This window comes from Symphodus melops (assembly GCF_947650265.1).
Source record: "Symphodus melops genome assembly, chromosome: 19".
Lineage (NCBI taxonomy): Eukaryota > Metazoa > Chordata > Actinopteri > Labriformes > Labridae > Symphodus > Symphodus melops.
This window is the reverse complement of record NC_136709.1, coordinates 19,349,010-19,359,830: the sequence shown is the minus strand read 5'-3', so window position 1 is coordinate 19,359,830 and position 10,821 is coordinate 19,349,010. Positions and strand designations below refer to the sequence as shown.

Here is a 10,821-nt window from a genome sequence, read left to right as displayed (position 1 = left end):
ATAAATATCTTTGTCCTCTGCGATGCACTCGGATCATCCTCGCTCAATAGCACCACCTACCGTGTTTTAGAGGTACTGCAGCGTATAAGAGCACATGAATAGAAATCTACTTTTTATTGATGTATTAATAAGACATTTAATTTGTGTATCGGTAACATGCAACGCGAACTATCATGAACTGACTGTTTTAACCACTGATACATCCTCCTTAACGAACCATGGCCACGTAACTAAAGCGTCATGCGTCACACGTCAAAGGCGTGAAGCCTGAAGCAGGTGGAATCAAACCGGAAGTGTGATGCTCCGCAGTCTTCGAAGATGGCTCTTCCCTCAGTGTAGAGTGAGATAAACACAAAGAAATGAAAGACAAACACGCCATGGCACAGTGAGAAGATGAAATGTTTTATAATTGAGTATCCGGCTTACTGGTAATGATCGATAAATTGTTCCTGGGGACGAGCAGGATGGATTTAAGCGGCTCCTACACGGTGAGACACTTCACAAACACTACTTTAGTTTCTTTAATACTTAATATTTTCCTGTTTGTTCAGGTTTATTTATGATATTACCTCTGAATACTTTTATGGCTATAACGTTATAAGAATAACAAAATATTCAAAGTGAAGTAGGTCAACAGCTGATTTAAGGAAGTGGAAAACAAAAGCCAGAAACACGACTGTCTCTGTCATTATTATTCACTGTGTGCTCACTGAATCTCCTCTTCTCTTGTTTTTTTTCCCTCAAGGATAATCTCATTGGGACTTTGTTGGCTATTTTTGGGAATGTGCTCGTGAGCATCTCCTTAACTATTCAGGTACAAGCTGCAATAAACATCCTTTAATGCATTCTGGGTTCAAACTGTATTTTGTAAAGTTTGTATTTTCCTCTTCACTATGAATAAAAAAATAAAAAAACATACATTGTACTTAACATTTTTTTTGTTTTATGAATATCTTTCAGCCCTTGATAACATGAGAAAGAAAAAATATCAAAATATGCCATATCAATGAGACCTCAGGCCAACTATTCCGCCTTTATCATCTTGTTATACCTGTTTTTATGTAGTTATTCCCCTCCTGTTTCTATCAGTTATTCACAGTCCCTGCAGCGTTGTGCTCGTTGTGTTTGTTTTAGGCCTTCTTATTTCGTTTGCTTTGTGTAAGCGATGTATGCCGTTGCCTTTTGTGTTTACCTATGTCAATGTGTCGTTCTCTTACAGAAATCCAGCCATGTGACGTTAGCAGGAACCAAGGACCCGCGTGCCTTCTACCGCACCAAAACCTGGTGGTGTGGTTTTGTGTTGACCTGTCTCGGGGAGGGAGCCAACTTTGTCTCGTACGCCTTCGCCCCTCTCGCTCTCGTAGCGCCGCTTAATGCCGTTTCTGTCATAAGTGAGTGTTTGTTTTATGTTCCGCTATGTTTTTTTGTGGCTGATGTTTGGAAATCAATACGTGAGTTAGGAAGCTTGTGAAAACACTGAAAGGGCGTTGGCGATTTCTAAATTATACAAATAGCAGAATAAAAGAAAAAGTTTTGTATTGACAGGGTCTGTTTTTGTTTTCCAGCTAGCTCAATCTTGGGCCTTGTTTTCCTGCGTGAGAAGTCGAAGCCGAGGGACTTTGCCAGTAAGTCGAGCGTATGGGAACGAGTGAGGATGTAGTTGCAGAAGCATTGACTCATGCATGCAAATAATATGGAGCTTATTCCTTTGTATTCAAATCTTTGACCAACCCTATCGCACTTGACAAACTGCATACTGCCTCCTCAAATGCTGCAGTGTAATGACACTCAGAAGGTGTGTCCACATTTGGTTGAAGATAACATTTTCTAAAACTGCATCAAAGTGAATTTAAAGCTGTATGTCGGATTTATAATACTTAATTTTCTTGTAGTTTTTCATCATATCCCGTGTCCTTCTTCCTGTCACGGACTCCTCTAAAACGATTCTGCTGTATGTTTTTGTCAGAGCGCTTTGGACTTTCCTTCCTCGGCGTCATCCTGACCACAGCAGGAACTTACCTGTTTGTTTCTTTCGGACCAAACTCTCATGAGAAGCTTCAAGCGGAGAACATCGTGAAGCACCTCGTGGGATGGCCTGTTCTCTTGTACCTGGTGAGATGTTTTGATTCACAAAGAAAGTAAAGAAGAAAACAAACAAGGCACAAATACACAACCCCTCACTCGGTCAATAGATTCTGGACATTTGACGAGAGGTGGGACAGATCTAATCCAATACCAGTATCTGGTCATTTTCAGATACAGACTGTTACAAATGTTCCCCTGAATAACATAATCTTGCTCATTGGGAGCTGAACAATGTGAAGACGTTCTCTTTCTTCTGCAGTTATTTAAAAAAAAAAAAAAATCGTCCTGCACCTGTATTCATTTTGCTTCCATGTGTGCACACTGGTTTTCTCTTTTTAAAGTTGATTCTGTACCTCACTGTAACGATGTCATCCTTGACCCGCTTGACATGTATTCATGCGATGCCTTTCCCTTCATTCACAGCTCCTGGAGATCATCACGTTCTGCCTGCTCTTATACTTCTACAAACAGCATCACGCTACCTACGTCATCGTTGTTCTGACGCTGGTCGCTCTTCTTGGTGAGTCTTTAAGCCCCTCGGTTTCCTTCCATCTATAAAGTCAAGCTTTTACAATACCATTGAAATATACTGCCTTGGTAAAAGACCTCCAAGCCTTGTGATTATAATATTCTGATTCGTTCTGTGTGTTTCTTCCTTTGATTGACAGGCTCTATCACAGTCATCACAGTGAAGGCAGTGTCGGGCATGCTGGTTCTCTCGATCGAGGGCAACATGCAGCTGGACTACCCGATCTTCAGTGTCATGTTTGTGTGCATGCTGGCTTCAGTGATTTTCCAGGCAAGGTGAGTGACGACAACAACCTAAACCCCTCCATAAAAACAGATACAAGTTTGGTTAGCATGATACGTTTAACTTTTTTTTTTTACATTTATCCTCTTAGATTCCTTTCTCAAGCTTGTAAACTGCACGACTCCTGTGTGATTGCCAGCGTCAACTACATCCTCTCCACTGTGTTTGCAGTGGTTGCTGGTGAGTCACGGGATTCTTTTTCTGCTGGTTTAATTGTCTCTGGGTTGACAGACGTTTTCAAAAGAAGAAGAAAAAAAAAGTGCTCTGGAGTCTTATAAGCAGGCGGCTCTGCTTGTTCTGTCTTCAGTCAGGATGTTGGATGTCAGGAAAAAATGTCCTCTCTTCTCGTTCACAGGAGCTGTGTTTTACTTTGAGTTTAAGAACGAAGACGTCCTTCACATCTGCATGTATTTGTTGGGGTGAGTGTTTAATCATGATCCACCTTTCCCACCCAAACACTGTGGGGGAAAAGCACAGGTGTAAATAAAAAGTTAAAGTTGAAATTCCAGTTGTAGAGAAACGCACATTGTGGTTCAAAAGTAAAGTCCTGTAAGGTTAAGCGCATACCTTTCACTTTTGCACACAGTTGAGACATTTGACAGTAAAGTTTTGTGTGTAAAAGACTGCTCTTTTATTTGCACAGAACTGCTTTCTGCTTCCTGGGAGTTTATCTCATCACCAAAAACAGGAGAAAGAGCAAGTCCTTTGAGCCATATGTCACTATGGATATGGCAAATGGTTTGTATAATTTATTTTTATAAATATCTTCTCCTCCTCTTCAAGATGTTTAAATAAGTCTCAGAGCTCCCCAAAACATGTATGTGAAGTTTCTAGTTGGAAATCCACCCTGGTCCTGTGTTTGATCATACCTGTAAACCCCTCGATTTCAGCTCTGCTCAGAACAGGCTGTTTCTGTGTCTGTAGCTTTAAATATGTAAATGAGCTGTCTGACCACGCCCCCTCTCTGGAAGCGCTCGGGGGTATTTGGGCTTTCTCGCTCCATTCCCCTTATTTATGGTTTGAGGGCAGACTCAGAGGGCAGAACAAACCCCTAGCTGTGGGAGTGTCACCCACCTGGGGGAGGGGCTACTGCCCTTTGTGATGTCATGAAGGGAAAATTTACAAACGGCCTGATTGAGCACAGATTTTCTGAAAAGTGGAGCAGGCAGAAGACGAAGAGGATGGACTTTCCCATCATTGGGGGGGTTTAAAGACAGGCTGGCTACACATATTGTTGTATTTTGCACAACATTGTGACCTTTAAAATAGTTTCTATTAATAGTTTGGCATTTTAGATAAATACTTGAACCTTATCTCTCCTGTTCTATCTTTTTCATCTTCAGGTGTACCGGTCATTCACGATAAGGGCCCAGTCATCCAGCCAGACTTCAATGGTTCCTTCTCTTATGGAGCGCTGGTCAACAACGACAGAGTGGCACCTGCTGCCCTGCCCGTCAAACTGGAGCAACCACCAGTCAGATCCACATCCCCTGATGGATCTCATGGCCACCCTGACCTAAAGACAGATTAAGCAAGAACATTTTCACTCCATTTAACTGTCGACAACATTCGAGGACTTTTGAAAGGCAAAGATGGGTATGTTTGGATTGTGTTTTTTTTTTAACCGCACATGTTCACAAGACACGACCTCCAGCTCCCCAGTCGCTGGTATCCACTGGGTGTTAATGATGGCCTTACACTCCTCTTCACACTCATTCCTTTCTCTGAAGCCTTGACACCAAAACACAGCTCTGAAACATTACTTTTAAATGAAGATGTCAACTGTATTTATTCAACAACAAAAAACTGGACGCTCAGATGGTCTGTCACATGGACTCAGAAATATGAGAGCGGAGACGGGATCAGCGTTGTGCCTTCAATCGTCCTGCCCTTGCTCTTTTAGCTTTCCGACAGACAACTCACTACTGTGCATTTAAAGCAATGTTGTTCCAATTCACTCTTGATGGGAAGGTAAGCCGATCTGTTGTTCCACTTTGGGTTGTTGTCACACCTCCAAGTTCGGGTTAGTACTGTATAAATGTTATATAATGTAGCTGTTTCAGAAGACTCGCCATTTAACCTTTTCACTTTTCAAGTATTATGTCTAATGAGCAGATTTCACTCCACAATATCCCGCTTCTTCTTCTTCTTCTTCTTCTTCTTGGAATTCTTTGTAGTACAGCTTTTTTTCTGATGTGACCAAACAAGAGGTGCAATTACTCTTCATTTATTGTAATTTATTTTTACATTTTACTCGTGTGTGCCTTAAATGAAGCTGTGCACAGGATGAATCACTGTGATATACCAACCTGAACAGGTGAGGGAAGCATCACGGAAGTAATTCAGCTGCATAGAAAGGCAACTGTGATCTGTTACTGCCAATTGGATAAAAAAAAAAACACCGTAAACCTTTAAGGAAGAACTCGCACTAGGCCCAGTTTTCCCAAACGGTGCTTAAAGCATGATTTCCCCCCCGCTGGCCTTCACTCACACTGCTCAGCAAAGTACCTCTCGTACATAACTTTACAATACAACACTTTCTGTTGTTATGAAGCGTAGTGTAGTTCAGACAGGCGTACTTGAAAATATTTATTTCAAAAAAGGGACACGCAGTCAAATCCTCGTCCGCACATCAGAGAACACAGAGATTATGACGGTTACTTTACCGACTTCTTGTCTCATTTTAAGTCATTTAAAAAATAATGCATGTTGGCATGAACCATAAATGTTGCAACTACTCACATGAACACTGTAAGTATACAAATCCAGCTGTTAAAGACTGTAGTGTGTGTGTCTTTTAAACTGTAATACCTTTATTCTCTTCTTTAACTTAATGCCTTTTGAGGTTCTGGTGACAAATTCAATAATTCTTTAAATATGTGGTTAACTTATCTGTAGCATCAGAAGTCAAATGTAATCGAACATGGAGATCATGCAGCAATAATTAAAATATCTATCAAGCACTCTATGGTTAAATGCTCCATTATGATTTAGTTTCTGTATAAATAACTATGTATACACGCCTCCATGTGAGACAATGTACTTCTACAGTGTTAATAAAGCACAACGCCTTCTCACAGTATTCAGTACTCATCTTGGTCATATGGTGTGAGCTTATACGAGCTCTATGTTATTGTCTTATTTAAAGGTCACGTATGTAAAATAAAATTTCCCTTCATGACATCACAAAGGGCAGCAGCCCCTCCCACAGCTTGGTGTTTGTTCTGCCCTCTGAGTCTGCCTTCTCACCATAAACAATACCACATGAAGTGAGAAAGCCTGAGACACCCAATCCCTTCAAGAGAGGGGGCGTGGTCAGACACAGCTCATTTACATATTTAAAGCGACAGACAGAAAAACAGCCTGTTCTGATTTAGAGGGGTTTTATAGGCATGATCAAATACAGGATAAGAGTGGATTTACAACAACACACTTCACACATCAACGTTTTAGGAGCTCTGTGACATTTACACTGGTTGAAAAAGGAGAATAATATGTGACCTTTAAACTGCCTTCTAATTAAACAGCTTTTTAGTCAATTCACAGATGTCATTAAAGTCTGAACTGTAAATAATTTGCAATTTTGTGTCATAAAGTGAACTTGAATTAGTGTTGGTGTATGTGTCGTACCTCTTAGATTAGCAGGAACCGCTAGAAGTTTCAAGTAGTTTTGACTTATTCACTACATAAAATAAGTGATGTTGACGACGACAATATGGAATATCCACAGGTATGTGTATTAAGTATATAGTCATTTAGCAGTTAACGTATTTGTAAATAAGTGTGGAGTCATGTTGCTTCCAATATCTTGGATTCAATGTGACCTGAAAAATCCATTCGTCCTGCTTCTCTTTATTTCCCTGTTGGCTAACGACGTCTGAAAATAAGGAATTGCGTAAACAAGTCCTTTAAAGCTGAACTTATCTCAAATGTTTGTAAAAATTTTGTTTTTTTATAAGGATATACCTCATCTGCTTCCATCATGATGTCTAAGTGTATTCATGTGAAATGTGCTGGAGGCCACAGTCTTTATCCATTCAGTCATATACTGTATATGTACTCAGGGGTGTCAAACTCCAGTCCTGGAGGACCGGCTTCCTCAGACTGTTAGATGTCTCCCTGCTGCAGCTGAATCCAATGAGTGACTCGTTATCAGGCTTCTGCAGAGCTTGATCTAAAAGTCTGAAGAAGCCGGCCCTCCAGGACTGGAGTTTGACACCTGTGATGTACATATATACATGTATGTTCCCAAAATGTGTCTTGAAACCTCGTCCAGGAGCTCCTGAGACCTCGAAGCTCCTGCAGGATGATCTGTGTCTGGGGGAACCTGTCTCTTCTTTTAAAAAGTAAATTGAAGGTGTCGGAGAACAATGCTTCAGGTTGTAGATGATTATAATGGCTTTTAACATAAATTCTGTCTGCAACAGAGGCAGCTGAACCTAAAAACCGAGAATAACACTCAGCTGGTTATCTTAAACAGTGTGACAGCTGATTAATACACAGACGGACTGATGTGTGTCTCTAAACGCAGTTCAACATCAACAGAGCCCTGTGGTACTTGAATGCTCGGACGCCACCACTCTTGAAGCGGAGCATCCTCCCCCCCCCCCTTGCTGCAGCCTGATTGGTCGCTTCGAGCCCCCTGCTCGCATCTCATTGGTCTCACCTTCTGGTCCTGACGCTGGAGTAGGCTGCATCAAAAACGGTCCAAATAATCCGGTAAAAACAAACACCGAGCAGCGGAGACATCTGGCAACAAATTACAAGAGCATTTCCAATCCGATTATTTAACATTACACCAGAATATTTAGCTTTTTTTGATTGTTTGAAATGATTAGTTCCGGCCACTTTCACTGACAGAAGTGCGGTAAGTAATTCTTACCAAAAAAATCCCGTAGGAAGTGAGTGAGTGAAGTTAAATAAAAGGAAAATTGAAAAGTAATATCGTTAGTATTCTTCAGTCGCTGATATATTCTAGTCCAGTTAATGACGCTTGAGACAACATTACAGCTCTGGTAAACAAAGTGTGTGTTTTTACAAGAGAAAACCTCTTCTATGATAACCACTCCTGCCAAAATCCTGCACGAGCCCTTTTACGTAATTTCCTTTGAAGTGCACGTAATGCATGATTTAATGTCACGAGCCTCTACGGCCATTTGTGACGGGAACATGGTGAAGTCACTAATGTCTTCCTCTTTACTTGAACATTATTCTTCCAGGTTTATACTAAAGTAAGATACACTTTTATGTTCTTAATCAATATCCGGACTGTATTTTGATACACATTTAAGGTCATGTTGGGGTTTTTTTTCTTTTTCGGTTGGACTGTAGATTAAAAATATGGACGATAAGTGTCCTCATAAATTGACCACTAGATGGCACTCTATTCTAAAAAAACAGCTCTACTAAGTTTCAATTAGAGACGGGCATTGCCTTAATAATCAGGGGTGATTGTAGGATCTGTTGGGCCCGAGGCAAAGGTTCATTAGAGGCCCATTTTATGAATTTTCCTCTTTCTTATTTCCCCTCTAGACGGATAGCTTCTCTTCACTTCCTTAATTGACAAATGGGAACATATATATTGTACATAATAAAATTAAACGAATGAAAAAAGATGCAATTCATGTTTTAGTTGCCAGTAATTTTGAAATGAATATGAATTTTGTAGATTTGACTGAATATTTTTCAAAGTGAGCCTCACAGTGTTAATTGCGAGTAAGTATAAATGTGAAATATACAGAACCAAGATAAGCTTAAGATGTACTGTAGCCTGTGTAGCATCATTACCAACACTTTAATGTCACCTTATCTTTTTCGCCCACCAGTGTCTCGAGATCATATCCTTTTCTGCTCACTTTTCCACAATATCCGCTCCGTGTTGCACCTTATATACACCCTTATCTTCTCAGCCCCACTCATAATCTTCCCTCTCCTCAGTTTCCAGTATAAGTGGTCCCCACCTGTCAGTCCACTGCATCCTTAAAGGCTTCGACATGCTGCGAGAGAGCTCCAAGGCGTGGAGCAACGGCTCTGAGGCCTACAGCAGTGATCCGGAGGAAGATGAGGAGGAGGAAGAAGAGATGGTGTTTGGAGAGACTGACCAGGAAAGCATGGCGGAGGAAATGATGGATCTGAGTGACCTCCCAACTGCACTTTATGCATGCAGCGTCCACAAAGCCGTGTTTGGAGAGGACGTTCATCGGGTGAGCAGACTCTCTTTCTGGGTTAAGGCTGGTGTGGGGTTTGCTGGTTGATGGATTAGTGAGTAAATGTTTGAGTCACCCAGCAGAAAGTTTCAGCACGTCCATAATTCAGAACGTACAGTAGCACATGCACAACGCTATCAACATCTTTTGGTGGATTCATCAACTACAGGGGTACAGCCTCATTTAACCGCTTGAGCCCTGCAGGTTTAAGAAGGGTGCGACAAAATGTACAGTATTGTCCTCCTGATTTGTGTGATACAATAATCTCAAATTACCCTCCGAACCCCACCTAAATCATGAAGCCACTTCAGGGTAAACTAAGTGTTTCCAGCATGAAAGGTGGTTCTCTTCATGGGAAAAAAACAAACAAAAAAACACTGCACAACTTGTTTTCTGTTTGATGTTGTTAAATGAAAAGTGTCCCTTTTGCTTTACTGATGACAGCCTGATAACAACACTGCAGCCTTGTAGTTGTTTTGTCCCAGTTGTTGCCTTGACAACACGAGGGCAGTGTGGTGTTGGGGCCCTGGGCAAAAAAAATGTTTGGGGGGGGGGGGGGGGGGGGGGGGGGGGAGGTTTTTTTCACCAACATGAAAAAAGAAACAGTGTAAAAGTTCACGTTTTTGTTATTTTCAACACATAAATGTAAAGAACTTTTTAAACCACGTGATTATAAAAATGTAAATCTGAAGAGCGATAGAAAGGTCAAACATCATCATGTGATGCTAAAAAGACATGACGGGTCGCTTTAGGAAGGTTTCTGACCCCCGCTGAATGACTCAAACAACCATCTCAGCAACAAATTAAATCATTATGGTCATAATCGATCCTGCTCTGACTTCGTTCTTTCTTGCTTTTTACCTCTGCGGCTCTGAAACGTAAAATCTGGATTCAACGTCAACTCCTTTGTAGTTTTCGTCCAACTTTGTAAAATACGCAGCTTTATATCGCGTAGAATAATTCATGCTAACAACTGGTCGTATGATGATAAATGTAGTTCCACTCCCAGACAGATTCTTCTACAGTATGGCATTACATCATGCAGTGTGTTAGTCATGGCCTCGTGTGCTTTACAGAGGTCGCCTGATTCAGCCCACAAACACAGAAATGTTGCAGGCTTCAAATATACCTCACACCGCCTCACTGTTTACATTGTGTTGAGGCCTCTTCTGGTTGTGTGACGGCGTCTCTGCACAGGAATATTTGGGATCAGTGGGTAGGAGGACGATATAAAGGGAATACTTTTAATTTTCTGCCTCTCTAATCCAATTATGCCGTCCTACCATCCCTCCATCCCTCCAGCTGGCATGCCTAACATCTCTCTCTCTCTCTCTCTCTCTCTCCCTCTCCCTCCCTCTCGTCCTCTTTCACCTCCTCTCGCCTTCTCTCTCTCATCCTCTTTCACCTCCTCCTCTCTCCCTCTCTCTCTCCCTTCTCTATATCTATCTCTCTCTCTCTCTCCTCCTCTCTCCCTCCCTCTCTCTCCCTTTCTCTCTCTCCTCCTCTCTCCCTCCCTCTCTCTCCCTTTCTCTCTCTCTCCCTTTCTCTCTCTCATCCTCTTTCACCTCCTCCTCTCTCCCTCTCTCTCTCCCTTCTCTATATCTATCTCTCTCTCTCTCCTCCTCCTCTCTCCCTCCCTCTCTCTCCCTTTCTCTCTCTCTCCCTTTCTCTCTCTCCTCCTCTCTCCCTCTCTGTCTGTTTTTTGTCTACATTTCTCCG

At 41.6% G+C, this 10,821-nt stretch overlaps 2 protein-coding genes across 2 annotated transcripts in view; both read left to right on the top strand.

Moving 5' to 3' along the window:
• Nucleotides 1-254: 254 nt before the first annotated feature.
• Nucleotides 255-6,506, top strand: nipal3 (NIPA like domain containing 3). Its single transcript, XM_079370332.1, has 11 exons — nucleotides 255-488; nucleotides 746-814; nucleotides 1,220-1,391; nucleotides 1,566-1,625; nucleotides 1,967-2,112; nucleotides 2,509-2,605; nucleotides 2,754-2,889; nucleotides 2,988-3,076; nucleotides 3,252-3,315; nucleotides 3,540-3,634; nucleotides 4,240-6,506. Exons 1-11 carry the CDS (start codon nucleotides 432-434, stop codon nucleotides 4,425-4,427), a joined length of 1,173 nt encoding a protein of 390 aa, XP_079226458.1. The 5' UTR covers nucleotides 255-431; the 3' UTR covers nucleotides 4,428-6,506.
• Nucleotides 6,507-7,632: 1,126 nt separating this feature from the next.
• rcan3 (regulator of calcineurin 3) overlaps nucleotides 7,633-10,821 on the top strand; it is a 35,430-nt gene continuing 32,241 nt past the window's right edge. The window contains exons 1-2 of the mRNA XM_079370418.1: nucleotides 7,633-7,763; nucleotides 8,834-9,099. Coding sequence (XP_079226544.1) covers nucleotides 8,890-9,099 — 210 coding nt within the window. The 5' untranslated portion in view covers nucleotides 7,633-7,763; nucleotides 8,834-8,889. The remainder of the gene's footprint in view (nucleotides 7,764-8,833; nucleotides 9,100-10,821) is intronic.